This window comes from Camelus dromedarius, chromosome 34 (assembly GCF_036321535.1).
Source record: "Camelus dromedarius isolate mCamDro1 chromosome 34, mCamDro1.pat, whole genome shotgun sequence".
NCBI lineage: Eukaryota > Metazoa > Chordata > Mammalia > Artiodactyla > Camelidae > Camelus > Camelus dromedarius.
Genome location: NC_087469.1, coordinates 16,837,634 through 16,852,817, shown reverse-complemented (window position 1 = coordinate 16,852,817; position 15,184 = coordinate 16,837,634). Strand labels below are relative to the sequence as shown.

Sequence of the window (15,184 nt, the reverse complement as noted above, 5' to 3'; positions counted from 1 at the left end):
CAAGAGCTTGGGTTTTGAGCCAGACCGCCTGATTTTTGATCCTGGTTACGTGAGCTTAGACTTGTTACTTAGCACTCTGTGCCTGAGTTTCTTCATCTACAAATAGGGGTAATAATACTATTCTCCTTATAGGATTTTCTGAGAAATGAGTGGTTAATACATACAAACGTGTATGCAGAGTGAAGTTAGTGCTGCCTCCATCAGTGTTGTGATTTAACTGTGCACTGTCGTCCTCCCTTCAGTAAGCTCCGTGACAGCAGGGAACTGGTCTCACTTGTCCCCACTGTCGCCTCAGGACTTAGAACGGCCCCTAAGATATGGAAGGCACTTACCCGTTTGTTGCTGAGTGAACAGTAGTTAAAATTCAATTCCCATTCTTTTGAAAAGTTCCTGGAAATTTGAGACTAAAAGAATGCTTTCTTATATACATCGTATGCAGTTGCCAGATTCAACAGACATTTCCATCAAATTCAGCATCAAAAGATGAATGCCTGCTTTTTAACATATACCTTGGAGGTTCTGGCCAGTTTAAAATCTGAAAAAGAAACCAGAAATTATTCCTGTCAGAAAAAGGATGCAGTTACCATATATGCTTTGACACAATTATATATCCATGAAATCCAAAAGTAGAATCCTCCTAATTGTTGAGAGTTTAGAAAATGATCAGATTTGAGCCATACATAAAGAATACATTTTCTAGCATATCAGTAATTAGCAGTTAAGGCCATATAATTGAAAAAAAAGTGGTATTCTACAAAAGCAGCCCCCCCCATACCTAGCAATATCCCTAACAAGAAATGTGTGAAATATGTCTTTTCATAAAGAAAATTAGAAAACTACACTGTGAGATACAAAAGCTTTAGAAAAATGACTTGCCCTGTTTCTAGGTAGAAATGTTGAATAGTGTAGAAATTAAAGTTCTTCCAAATATATAATGCTATAATGTTAAATTGTTATGAAGCAAACTCATTTGTTTTTGCTTCTAAATCTCATTAAAATTATTTTAAAGTTTGTTAGAAAATGTTCAAAAATGAATGGAAATGGTTTGATGGCCACCCTTAAACAACAAAGATTCATTAACACACGATCTGCCGGCAACTAGGGGAGAGTAAAACTCATACAAGTTCGATCACTTTTACACACTAGCATGATTAAGTGTGACATACTTCTGAAGCTACCCCAGTGTGCTGTAAATGTCTCACTAGCAGATGAGAGAGCACATTTAATTTTACAGCGAGGATGTCATATACGAGCAAGGTTATAATTTACCCAGAGTGTCAGAGCATGTCAGAGATAGCATCAAAATTATACTGATGACTCTGAGTGAATTGTAAGTAATTGGTACAGAAAAAATATAATTCCCCTTTAATCTGTGTGCAGTCTGGGATGACTGCCTTGTCCCAGTCGGTTCAGGACTTTCCTGGTTTTAGCACTGAAGGTCTCAAGTCCCAGGACCTCTCAGTTATGAGCAAAGCGGTTACAATTGATCACCTTCATACAGCTCAGAGAAAACACGCTGAAGTCTATAAATAGCGTTTCCCATAAAATGAAAAGAAATGGATGGTAAGTATTTAATCTGGTTGGAGTAACCCATCCAGTGGTGTGTCTGGGCCGCAGGTTGCTCTGGTACACAGAATTCCCCAGAAGGCTCGTCAGCTCAAGGGGTTTACGACTTGGGAAACTGTAGTGGGGTTCAGTAAGACCCCCATAATCATCTGCAAACTGAGCAGGGGGATTGAGGCCACGTGGCTTAGTCCTCTATCCTGCAGCTGATCTCTGAGCTTATAGTCATTTGTTGTCTGTTGACTCCCAGAGTAATTCTCCCTGTAAGCTGCACTTCTCGGCAAAAGTCTTTTTCTAAGGATTTGTTTGCTTTCAGATCTTTCGCTGTTGCCTTTATAACATATCAGTCAGTGGAAATGCCTTACCATGTATTAATCTCCTTGTCTCTTGCCTTGATGGGTGTTAATAGAAGACCTAATGCTTTTTTATGCTTTGTGTTTTGTGTTTCTATAGCTGTTAGTTTGGCAAGTGTGTTGATTAATGGGCTCATCCTCCTTATAAAATGAGAACGAGGGAGTTGGTTCTTTTTTCAATTTTACTTTCCAGATTATAAATGCTGTGAAAATTCCTAACCACTAAATAACGTATTTTAGAAACTAACTAGAAATGCAATTTTAAAATTTACACCATTTTAAGTCTTGCTTATTATGAAGCTCTCCAAGGGAATGTATTAGAGTAAAACTCAGGTCCCAGTCCCAGTCCTGGAGCGCGCTTAGGTGGCAGTGGGAAGGTGGCTGGTTTACCAAGCTTGATGTAAAAGTCTGCAGTTACAGACTTCAGTTTGCCCGTAGTCCCATCAGGTGAGGTAACAGGCCGGTGAGAAGAACATGCAAAACCATGTTGTTATTTATAAAGCAGCCGTTTCTTCAACTTCTGCTGGAAATTTCCTGCTGAATACGAAGTGTAGTGCTAATAGGTTCTTTTTGAGTCAGCCTGTTGAGATCTGCATTTCTGCTCTCACTAAGTAAAAAATGTGACCTCCTGCTACAACTAAGGTATTTTCTCTTCTTTATCGTTCTTTAGTATCTAAAAAGCACGGCAAGCTCATTACTTTCTTACGCACATTCATGAAGTCTCGTCCAACAAAACAGAAGTTGAAGCAGCGTGGGATCTTGAAAGAAAGGGTGTTTGGTTGTGACCTGGGAGAGCACCTTCTGAATTCTGGTTTTGAAGGTAAAAATAAAATTTATAATCCCTTAATTTCAGTTTCTGACGTCTCCTCATTTATTTTCTATAATCAGTTTCGAAGGAGCTTAGGCGAGCAGTGGCTGTCACGTTTATGTTCAGCAGCATGTCTTGGACTTTCTCAGGCATGCACCTGAGTTCTGGGGACAGCTGATAATCAGGAAGGGTCTGTGTATCAGAGATGCTCGTGGGCTGCTCAGGAAGAGGAAGGCATTCACACGGAGGCACAGTAGCTCTGCTGGTTCGCATTATTTTTACATCTGTCCAGTAGCTTCCTCCGCCAGTTTTCCCTCTCTCATTTTATCCTAAAATATTTGTTTCTTGGAAAAAAGGTCAGAGTTTGAGACTGTATGTATATTACCAAGACCAGTCTCCCAATTTTAGTATCTAAAAATTTAAATTCCTTTCTCTATAAATTAAATTCTTACTCGAGAATCCAGTGGTTGAATGAATGGATAGGAAGAAAGGAAAAATGGAGTTTTTCTTTGATTTTTTTTAAAAGCACTTTACCATCTCCTTTAGAGATGCTAGAATATCAAGGAGGTGTCTACCTATCATGTTGATAAAAACCACAAATAGGTGATTTGTGAAACTCTGAATCTTGATATGAAACACCCATTACACTTTTTACAAAGAGTGAGAGCTAGTATGACTGCCAATAGATCAAGTTCAAATTAAGGCCTCACTCACTGCCTAAAGAATACCAATATACTTATAATACGAATTTAATGCAAACTAGGTCATGTTTCTTGAGGGAAAAGACAATATTATTTTAAACAGATGTTATTCCCAAACTAATATTAGGTTAATGCTGTTACGAACAGAACGAAAAACAAATAGACCAACAAAAGCCCTGAGGATTATTTTTGCAACCAGTCAAAATGCACGTGGAAAATAAGCCAAGGAGACTATCAGAGAGCCTTATGGGGGGGAAATCAGTGACGGGATAGGAAACATCTAGCCTTACTGGTTTTAAAATAATATGTAAAACTGTAATGTGTTAGTGTAGAGAATGAGATGTGGCTGATGAATGAAATAGCTTGGAATGTTCAGAAGTAGTCATTACTCTGGATACAGATCCACTTTGATAAAGCATGGTTTTAAAGCCAGGTCATGAGGAGGGGTTAATTATGAGTACACACAGAGGTAATGAAATGGCAATTTTGAAAAACTTAATTCTTGCTTTATGACACTGAAAATTCCAAATGTATAAAAGAGTTAACTGTTTTAAACTGATAGGAATACTAATGTGAAATGATTTTGTTTTGAGATCAAAAAGGAATAATAGCTTTTTCAGATGAAAAAAATACATTAAGAAGGAAGTGATGGTCTCAAATATACAATTTCCGTATAATGAAAATAACAAATGTAAAGAAAAGTTACCTAACACACACTGGGAAAGCAATCTTTTCTTGGGTATGATGAAATGCTCCTAATATGGTATATAAAAATACTCAGATTTGTGAGAAAATGAAGCGCCTGAGGAGAAGAATGGAGAAAAGTTGCAAACATAGAATTTTGACAAGAGGTAGATAGTAAACAAAATACAGAAAAATGTCTGTGCTTATTTGCAATTGTGGAAATGTATCTTTAAGCAATTTTGAGATGCCGTTTTATATAGGTGGAAATTATTAATATAGCAAAGCTATTTTTCTAAATTACGACATCCAGTGACATTAAAAAACAACAGTGATTTTTTACCAGCAGGTAAAAATGGATGGTTTCAGGTAGTCTGGGAATTACTGCCTTTTTGAAAATCATCCTGGGACTTCAGGGCAACAGTCTTTACAGTGTTTCCTTCAGTTCTCCCCTCAGAGCTTATCCTAAGGCTGTGTTCCAGTGGAGACAAAAATGCTCCTTATGGCGTTATGTATGAGAGCAGAAATTGGAATGCTCGGCTTTTAGGGAAATTGCTGAATAATTTATGAAGCTATTAAACTTGTAAACTTGACTATAGTTTTAAATTTCAGATTTGACATTTCAGAGGTGCCATGCGGGCATGTTCGTTTTACTGTGCTTCACTTTATTGGGCTCCGCAGGGACCGCGTTTTTTGTGCATTGAAGGTTGTATGGCAGCCAGGTGTGGAGTGTGGAGTAAGTCTGTCGGCGCTGTTTTTCCAGCAGTGTTTGCTCACTTCATGTCTCCATGTCACATTTTGGTAATTCTCACGATGTTTCAAACTCACCCCCAGCAAAAAGAAAACAGCTTGCTGAAGACTCAGATGATGATTAGCTTTTTTTGGCAATGAAATGTGTTTTAATTGAATGTATGTACATTGTTTTTTACACATAACGCTATTGCACGCCCAGCAGACGACAGTACAGTGTGAACGTGACTTTTATATACACTGGGAAGCCGGAAACCGGTGTGACGTGCTCTGTGATGGTGTCCGCTCTGCTGGGGTGGTCTGGAACTGAACCTGCGGTGTTTCTGAGCTCTTCCTGTATGGAAAGAGTAGATAACACATTTTTTGTGGATCGATCAGACTCATTTGTCATTCATATGGGCAGCCTTAATTATAGAGTCAAAATGTTTTTTGTTATCCTAGTTTCTTTCTTCTTTTTGTGTCTTTTTTGTTCAGCCTTCCTTGAATGTGATCATTATTAGGAGGGAGTGTTTTCCAGTTGGTTGTTAGCTTTCAACATCAATTCAACAAGGTTTAGCTGTGCTTAGAAGTTTTGGATGTGTTTCCATCCTTAGTAAGTATGATAGAGAGGACAGGTGCCAATATATAATTTCTTTCTGAAAAATACCAGGTTTAGTAACTGTAGTGTTCACGCATTCCCTGTGATAGAATGTGTTCTCGCGGAACAAAGGGTTTCCAGGTGTCTGGCTTTTCAATAGGACTTTAAAAATTTGCTACACATGTTTGAAACCAAATATTCTTAAAATGAGATTTAAAATGAGATCGCTTTTTTAAAAAATGAGGACTTTGTAGAAAACTAAGTAAAATTACATTTGGTATAAAATATTAAAAAAACATATTTTAAAACTCAAGGTGAGGACACTCTGTTTTCCTGAACATATTTCTGTTTGAGGTTATTTGTCCCTTTCAGCGAGAGGCTTTTCTTTTAACTATTGTAAATATACAGAGATTTTATCATCAGAGCGCACTGGAAAAAAACAAGGCCCAAATAACCTAAAATCAATGCTTTAGGTAATTGTATTTTTCTAACCAAAAATCATGATACACATCCTACTGTGTAACACTGTACCGTTGTACCCCTGGCCTGTAAGCCTTCACCTTGAGAGCAGAACTTGCCTTTTCAGCTGTCTTATAGAGTGCTTGCATGATGACTGGCATGTAGAAGGGGTCTAACACGTGACGGACGGGGGAGGGAGGGGAATGAATGACTGAACAAATGAAGAGAAAAGAACAGAAATGAAACCAAAACTGTCAGGGAAAGTCAGGGACCGATTCTTGTCTTGCTTACCTAGCTCATTCTTTTTAGGCATGATTCAGATGTTTAATTTAGTCCTTTACTTCCTGTTACACTGTCATATGATGATAAGAAATAACTAAAAGTGCTAAGTAAGAGTGGATTAGAAGTGTATTATTTGGAGAGTGTGGGAATAATTCTTAAAGTCACATCACCTTTTGGAAGAACCACTTTAGAGGTTTCTACTGTTAAGTTTTGACTGGGTTATTATTTAATGTGCACTTGGCTGGTTGGTTAAATGGGTTGGGGAGAAGTTAGCTAATAGTCCTTTAAAACTAGGATTTCTTCTAGTAATATATTGGGTTCTTGCATTACTTTCTTATGTCAGTGAAAAAATAATTCAGATCTTTTCTCTTTTCATCTTCCTGTCCTGTTCTTCAGTTCCTCTCTTTTTTTCAGAATGAAAATGTGTGCTCTTCTCCTTCATTTTGCCACCTGTTTTAATTAAACGTCATTTGTTTTAAAATTCTAAGTAATAGCAATGCTCCGTTGTGTAGTTTTGTTTATGAAGCCCCGTTATGTGATCGTTGTTTGGACATTCAGTTCTTTCACATGGGGAACATAAAACGTGAAGGAACAATTCACGTGTTTTCCATGAAAGCTTGATGTCTGTAGAGGCTTAGCTGTATCATCAGGGAAAGACCTCTGATTCCCCATATTTTCAGAGTTTGTCTACTTGTTTGGGAAAAAATAAGCAAGTATGAATATAACATCACGTGGTTGTAAGAATCCCAAGAAAATTATCTATACTTTTTTTTAACAGATGGTAGCTTATTTTCATGAAAAATCTATAGTGGAAGCTAGGAGAGCCTGAAAATACAGAAATTAAAAGCCTATTCCTGTCACTTATTTACCACTTGTCCTTGGGTAAAACTTCATCCAAGACTCAGTTTCTGCTCTGTAAAATGGGGTTAATGGTAGAGCTTTTCCCATAGGATTTCTGTGAGAGTCAGATGAGAGAATTTATTATAAAGCATTTAGCCTGACACCCATTACAAGCTCAGTAGTACACCTGCTTTTTTAAAAAAATTTATTCAGAGCTAAGGAGTTTGATTTTAAATGGATCTGACAGTTTTACAGTTTTACGGGATCTGACAGAATTTAAAGGACAGAATGCAGGAAGTACAGCAAAGGCGGGAAAACCAAGGAAAAGTCTTTTGTAATAAGAAAGGGGTAACATATACCATAGGTGAAATACATGAGCTAAAACTGTCTTATTAAAATATCTTGTTTCATTTGCCGCTCTGAATGTTTGACCCCTAGTACAGTAGTTTTTTGCAGACCAAATGTATGTCTAAGCCATTCTTTCATGGATTTTAACTTAAAACTATGGAATGAACATAGTTACTAAAAGCCTATAAATTTATCAATCTGTATTGCAAAACAAATGAAGTTCAAATTTCAGTTAGTGTAAATTGTTTTTTTTTTTAATGGAGGTACTGGGTTTGAACCCAGGACCTCGTGCATGCTAAGCATACACTCTACCACTGAGCTACACCCTCCCCGTTATTGTAAATTTTTGAACGGTTATAAAAATGTTCTATCATAAACTTTCAACATTCTGTTCTGGACAGTAGACCCAGCATAGCTACCTGTTTGTGTCACTTGCTCAGAGGTAACCACAGTGCCCTTCTTTTCTTCCTGCTGGTAGTTAGAGTGCCCTTCAAGACGAGCTGATAATGTTGAGTCAAACATCAGTAATTTTAATGTAGAGATAGGCAGGAAATTAAACGATTCCGTTTACTTGAAATTGCTTTGACCTTTGCATCATGTTGATGCTTTCTGTATTGGGTATGATTGGAATTAGCATTAGCTGTGAAAAGATAAAAGAAACTTTTAAAAAGTGAAAAAGCACAGCATTTAGGGTAGTCAGTGGTCGTGTTGGGATAAGCATTTAACTTTGTATATCCGCTTGTTGTGTATGAAATTCAGCTGAATAGCTGTAGTTTTACAGACCTGGTGTGGTTTTAGATGTAAGCAGTTCACCTTAGTTTTGTAACACGGTCTAAATGAGTCTGTGGCGGAAGCTCTTAGAGCAGAGACTGTCCGGCAACGTGCGAGCTCTTTCAGTGACCTGAGTGTCACGGGACGGCGCCAGTCCGCATTGCTCCGGGACCAGCTGTCTAGTTTAGGTGTGGAATTAAGTCAGTATGCCCGCATCATTTTTTAAAGTAGATTAATCTTTACCCCTTATAACTTTAACTTACAAACTTTATTTTGCTAAGACATTTGCATTTTTTTGTGACTTTGTTTCTACTGAATACTCTCAATTTAATCCATGTCTTCAAAAATTCTCTTTAGTGCCCCAGGTTCTTCAGAGTTGCACAGCGTTCATCGAGAGGTATGGCATCGTGGACGGGATATATCGTCTCTCTGGCGTTGCCTCCAATATCCAGAGACTGCGGTAAAGCCCAACGTAGCATTTTCTCTTATGTCCCTACTGTGGTTCATTAAAATGAACCTATTTTTCAAATTAAGCTGCTTATATTGATAACCGTCATTTTCAGTAAGATAGTTTAGATGAAGTAGGAAGTAATATCCATATTGTTTGATGTATTTTCCTACACGCCATTTCTTCACTTGTAGTGTCAGAAAACCGTGTCCCCTAATCGCTTCAATACTTGTATTTTCTTTTTACAATATTTGAAGATTTTAAAAAATTGGGTTTGTGGACCTGGTTTGGTCTGGGCTCCTGCCTACATCTAGACAGAGCTACGGGAGCACAGGCCAGCCTCCCACACCCCGCAGGGAAGGCATTGTTGGCTTCTGCCCCGAGGGGGTGAATCTGTGACACCCATCAGAGATGGAAATGTACATTATAATTATTAATTAATTATTACTAATGAACACTGATGAGGGTGAAACGTTTTCCAGTCTCCTTTCACCCGGGTTGTGCAGTGTGTGTTCAAGCGTGCACAAGTTACGTGCTCTACACCCTCTCCCATGAAAGTCTCAGAAGTAATGACCTCCTTTACACCAGCAGTAGAAGTTTTATTTTTGCTCAATCGCTTAGATTCTAGTCTAGTCTTAATATGTTATTATCTTTTATTTTTCACAGAGATGCAAGGTAATTGCCATTGTTCTATAAGGATTTTAATATTCTAATTGGCCACAGAGTTCATCTCTGTTTTCAGGAATACATGTTTGGAAAATACTTAAATTGATTCTTATACTAAAGACAGTTTCAGTCTTTGGTTTCAGATGCAGCAAATCTCATATTCAGATTGTCCACATACCTGAGTCCTCTAGGTTGATAAGCAGCCTCATGTCTGTAGATTAATATTAATCAACCTGGAGGGTGAGCTTCCTCTGCCTGAGTGTTCTGAGCACAGCGTTTATTTCACTCACTTTAATGCTGCAGATTTTACTTCCTAATAAAATGTGGCGTTGGCTGAGATTTGCTTTGTATTGTTTCTGGCTTCCTTATCCTCCTTCAGTAAAGCATTCCTGAACTATACGTCTTGTATCTGAGGAATTTCTGCACATAGTTGTTCATGGACAAATTGCCATTCAACTCAAGTTTTCAGAACTGCCAGAATATTGGGTGTTTAAACTATTAGGAATTAAAAGTCCTGTTTTCAGATCTGTGTGGTAAAAGCTGTTCTTTCATGTACATTTTGGAAATTTCTGTCCATTTTAATTTAAAGCTCTGCCCTTAATTTCCACTTAGAAAAACACTTGTCTCACGATCAGACACTGTGAATGGTGAAGTCCAAATATAACTTACATGAAATACAGGCATTCGAAGAAAACATTGACTCACTGAGGTAGAGGCTAATACTTTGGGCCTTTCCTTTCTGTTTTAAACTCATATTTGCTTTTCTTTAAAAAATTTTTTGTTGTTGTCTGTCTTCTGTCTTTGTTAGCCATGAATTTGACTCTGAACATGTTCCCGACCTGACAAAAGAACCCTACGTTCAGGACATCCACTCCGTGGGCTCCCTGTGTAAGCTCTATTTCCGGGAGCTCCCAAACCCTCTGCTCACCTACCAGCTGTATGAGAAGTTTTCTGTGAGTACCAGTCACTTTTAAGTCAAATTCTGTTCGGAGTTTTGCCGTGGTTTTGTTCAATACGTGTAAAGATGAGTTTGGTCATGTAAGAAATAGTTCTCTGAGTAAAAACATTCCTGTGAAACAGAACAGAACAGCGCTTGCTAGCTAGACATAGTCTCCACTGTTTTCACATCTTCATTCTTTCATTTCTGACTTTGAGCCACAATCTTATAACCCTTGATGTTGATTATCATAAAGTTTCAAAAATACTATTTTTTGATAGATTTCAATGTCCACGCTCTGTTTACTTCTTGATACTACATTATGTTTCCTTATCCATTCGGCATCAAAGAGTGAAGTCAGTTAATCTCAAAGTGAAACTGAATTGTAAGTAAAGAACTTGCATTTTTACCAACAAAGCCTGTTAGTCATTCTGCATTACGGTCGTTCCAGGATGCTGTTTCAGCAGCAACAGATGAAGAAAGGCTGATAAAAATCCACGATGTCATCCAGCAGCTCCCCCCTCCACACTACAGGTAGGCTGCACGTTGTGAATACCAGCCTAACGTGGAAGTCAGTTGCGTGGAAGTGGGGTTTTTTCCCCTTGGGGTTTCTGACTGTTTAAATTTCCTTGGAGTTCCAACCATTTAAACTTCTGTTTTTTCCATACATTTATAGTTATTTGCCTCTGTATCCCTGGGGTCTGGCGCAGTGCTTGACATTCATCAAGCACTAAATAAATATTGAATGAATGTATGCATGGATGAACAAATGGGGAGTTGACTGAACCTGTGTGTACATCTGTTTTCTGAGACACAGAAATTGCAAAAGGTGCTGGGTGGGTTTGGGTTAGGGTTAGGGTTAGGTGTCCTTGAAACTGGATGTCTAACATCCAGGAGCAAATGTTCCTAGAGCTTTCTGCAAAACTAAGGCTGTTTTTTTCTGAGCCAGTCCTGCCAGAGACTTCCATTTCTTACTGCATCTGCCTTGGACTTTCTTCCCTTCCTGTTCTATAGATGGAATTGCTGTATATAAAGTACAGAATTAGTAACAGTCTTTTTTTCCTTAGTATTCTGTAGATGGAATTACTGTATATAAACCGTAGAACTAATAATATTTTGGCAGTTCTGTAGTGATAATAACATTCAAACCTAATAGGCACCGAAAAGAATTTGCTGGGGTTTATATGGCTTCTTTTTCCATTTTGCTGTTGAAAAGTTAAAAATCGGTAGTGGAGCTTTTACGCTCTGTCCTGCTACCTGATGTTTCTTTTTGTTAATATGTTGCATTTCATTTTCCAGAACACTGGAGTTCCTAATGAGACACTTGTCTCTTCTAGCTGACTATTGTTCCATCACAAATATGCATGCAAAAAACCTAGCAATTGTTTGGGCTCCAAACCTGCTAAGGTAAGTTACATTTGACTTATGATTTGAAGTAGAACCAGTCGTCTTAAATAAAGGTCTAGTTCGTCAGTGTTTGTTAAGGATAATTTTTTAAAATGAAACTAACCTGTTATTTTTATGAGCATCTTCCTTAAGCAGGCAGCCGGGGTTCAGCCACAGCGCTGTGAAAGTGTGATTTCCTCCTGTGGGTGTCTGTGATTTGCACATAAACAAAAAAATAATGCTCTTTAATTTGGCTATTTGGGGACTTTCTGATGGTAATGCTGTTTACCCCACAGATCAAAACAGATAGAATCTGCCTGCTTCAGTGGAACAGCGGCTTTCATGGAAGTGAGAATTCAGTCTGTGGTTGTTGAGTTCATCCTCAATCATGTCGACGTCCTCTTCAGCGGGAGAATCAGTGCAGCCATGCAGGAAGGGGCAGGTGTGGCTTGAGCACACACTCTTCACTGCCGGGGACACGTAGTACGACTTCCGAAGGACTGGAAAACTGCATTTCTTGTCTCAGTTTAATAAATCTGACTTTGATAGGAAGTAGATAATTTATGTCTGTTTCCCAGAATGCACAATTTAACAGTTATTTTGTGTGGTCTTAGTGAGTACTAAATATTAGACCTATTGTGATTTAAGCTCAGGGCACATTAAAAAACGTATCATGTCATCTGTCATTGATGTGTATAAAGGTGTAATACAGAGCAGCAGTAGAAAAATTCCTTCCTAAACTAAAAATGCATGCGTGAGACTAGGCCATGCCTGGTATCTTTTAAGAAAGGAAAATAGTTAAATTACTTAAGGAAGTTTTTATATATATCTACGTGTGTATGTGTATTTATATATATATATACACACACATGCACTGCTAATAACCTTGCATGTCACCTTCTGTTCCTCACTTAGTGTAAGGCTGTATTATTTTTGCCATTTAAAAACCATAATGAGGAAGATTTAAAACAACACAGACAGGTAGCTATACGGATGGACAGATAAGCAAATTGTTGTACACACATGCTCACACATATTTATGTTTTTCTCCCTTTGTCAAAGTTTGACTCTTTACATGGCTTTGTTTTTCTTTCCAAAGCTTCTCTTTCAAGACCCAAGTCCCTGCTGGTTCCGTCTCCATCCACCAAGCTGCTGACGCTGGAGGAAGCCCAGGCCCGAACACAAGCTCAGGTCACCTCCCCAGCTGTGAGTGAAAATAAATACATCGAAGTGGGAGAGGGGCCTGCCGCCCTTCAGGGGAAGTTCCACACCGTAATCGAGTTCCCGCTTGAAAGGTAAGTTGCACGCAGTCCTCCTTCAAAATCTGCGTCTTGCGGCTACATGCTATTCTCTTTTACTTTCACTGCTGTGTTTTAGTATTACTGTATTGATTCTGGGCCAGTCCCTGAAAAACCTGTTCATTCGACTGTGGATGTGACTTCATAGGGAGTGATATGAATGACTCTCAAAACGCTTTGCGTCATGTCGTTGTAAAGAAGAGGGAGGTCAGCTGTACAGGAAAACTGTTAGGAAAAAATGATACGCTTCCACTGGGTGGGGTGTGATTTTCTCTCTGAAATATGTTGTTGAGAAATGTGTCTAGAAATAAACTGTTGTGACAGCTTATTCAGAAAGTGATGCAAGGATAGCGGCTTGGTTGCTGTTGGTTCTCGTTAAGTTTGGAGCAGACCAGTGCTTCTCCGACCAACAGCTCACTCTTGGGCCCCAGCCCAGACCCCAGGATCAGAAACTCTGGGGTGGGGCCCAGCAGTCAGTGTTTCGTCACACCTTGCAGGTGGTTCTGCGGTGAGCCAGCGTGTGAGAAGCACTGCTGCTCCCTCTCTCAGGGTCCTGTCCAGCTCTGATGCTCGGTTTTTCTCTTAAGAAACGGTAATAACAGAGTTTCTGTATCTTCTTTACTAAGTTATCGTGGGAAGGCTAATGTGTATGTTCATTTTGATCTCGGCTACTGCTTTGGCTGTTACACAAGAATGTCGGGCCTTCACCTCCCTGAACTGGGCAGTACCAGTAAAAGCTGAGAACGTATTTCCGTGTTTCCGTATGCCTTTCCAACTTCCTTTCCCCTCCCTTGATTAGCATGGCCCGGCAGTAGAAAGTCAGCACATACTTTTCCTTTGTCATCCTGGGGTTGTCTTCAGCTTCCTGAATTTATAGTTCAGCTCTGTAATTTTCTCAAAAACCTCTTTAAGAGAAGTAGTCAGGAGTGTCAGTGCCGGCTGCAGGCAGACTGGGTTCCAGCTCCGGCGCCAGCATCCACTGGTTTCACAGCGTGAAGGATGTCACTTACGCGTCTCGGGGTCATGGTTTCCTCAGCTGTGCAAGGAGAGGAGCAGTACCTACCTCCCGTGGTTTTACGTAACTTCAGTGGGGTGCTGTCTGTGCAGTTAGTGTGAGTCCCAGGCTGTCAGTGTATGTTAGTTACTATTTTTAATACTTTTCTTCTCTTTTGAGTTAATTCGCTTTACTCACACCTAAAATCATTTTCTTCAATTCAGTTCTACTTTCGGAGTTTTAATATTTCCTATCCCCAAATATTCTTATTCTCACTTATTTCACGGACTGTGAGGTTAGATCTAAATATGAAAATCTGTGTAAGAATCACCTTTGCGAAACTGTCACACATTTCATTCTCGTTTCTTCCGCTGTGCAGCTCAGCCACACGGGGTAGCGCGTGCCGTGTGGAAGGCGGCTGTTTGTGCTTCAGCTGTGCCCCCCAGGCTCTTGAGTTCTTTCCATCATTTGTTGATTTTCCATTAGTAAAGGTAGCCCCTTGGATATCTTAATACAGGTTATTTTCTCTCATAGGAGGAGGCCTCAAAATAAAATGAAAAAGTCTCCCGTGGGCAGCTGGCGTTCCTTTTTCAACTTGGGGAAATCGTCATCTGTTTCTAAAAGGAAGCTGCAGCGCAACGAGAGCGAGCCTTCCGAGATGAAGGCCGCGGCTCTGAAAGGTCAGCTCCTCCCCGCGGTGCTGTGGCGGGGCGGGCCGCCGGGGGGCGCGCTCCTGTCCCGTGGCCGGGCTCTCTCTCACTCCGGGTACCCACTCAGCACGCTGTTGTAACAGGCCTCACAGGATATGTCCCAATTGTGTTGCTACATGTAAATTGTCTCCTTTTACCAATTCTTTATCCCCAAGTATATATTATGTATAAATGTGTAGAAGTACCCAATTTCTCATGGAAACTATACAGGTTACATGTAGTGTAAATGTGCTTAAAAAGTCACAATGTATCCTCATCTGGTTTGCATATGGTTGGTAATAAAAAATAACTGCTGTGGTGTTTTACATTTATTAATCTGTATTTTTACAGATTTCAAAAATGACAAAATTATGTTTCAACATGCCTGAAAAGTTTATAACTCTTAAAACCAAAGGAGGTATCTTTTTACTAGATGATTCATTGATGAGAGTGTCGCAGAGAAATCTATCACTGTGTTGTTGAAAGGGCTACTCTTTTAAAAATCATTTAAGTTCTGAATCTAGGAAGGACAGTAGTGTTTACTTCTTAGGTAATGTTAGAAATACAACGTTCAGTTCATTTCATTCATCATTGATTCCATTTGCAATCATGCACTAAGCATGTGCTCAGTAT

General features: G+C 39.2%; 1 protein-coding gene across 5 annotated transcripts in view; it reads left to right on the top strand.

The window, feature by feature from the left end:
• Positions 1 to 15,184, top strand: part of ARHGAP32 (Rho GTPase activating protein 32) — a 174,967-nt gene that overhangs the window by 146,369 nt on the left and 13,414 nt on the right. For all 5 annotated transcript variants that reach the window (XM_064482217.1, XM_064482216.1, XM_031443386.2 and 2 more), the window contains 8 exons: positions 2,587 to 2,736; positions 8,491 to 8,593; positions 10,056 to 10,200; positions 10,636 to 10,718; positions 11,484 to 11,591; positions 11,867 to 12,012; positions 12,670 to 12,865; positions 14,397 to 14,542. In XM_064482217.1, the coding sequence (XP_064338287.1) occupies positions 2,587 to 2,736; positions 8,491 to 8,593; positions 10,056 to 10,200; positions 10,636 to 10,718; positions 11,484 to 11,591; positions 11,867 to 12,012; positions 12,670 to 12,865; positions 14,397 to 14,542 (1,077 nt within the window). The remainder of the gene's footprint in view (positions 1 to 2,586; positions 2,737 to 8,490; positions 8,594 to 10,055; positions 10,201 to 10,635; positions 10,719 to 11,483; positions 11,592 to 11,866; positions 12,013 to 12,669; positions 12,866 to 14,396; positions 14,543 to 15,184) is intronic.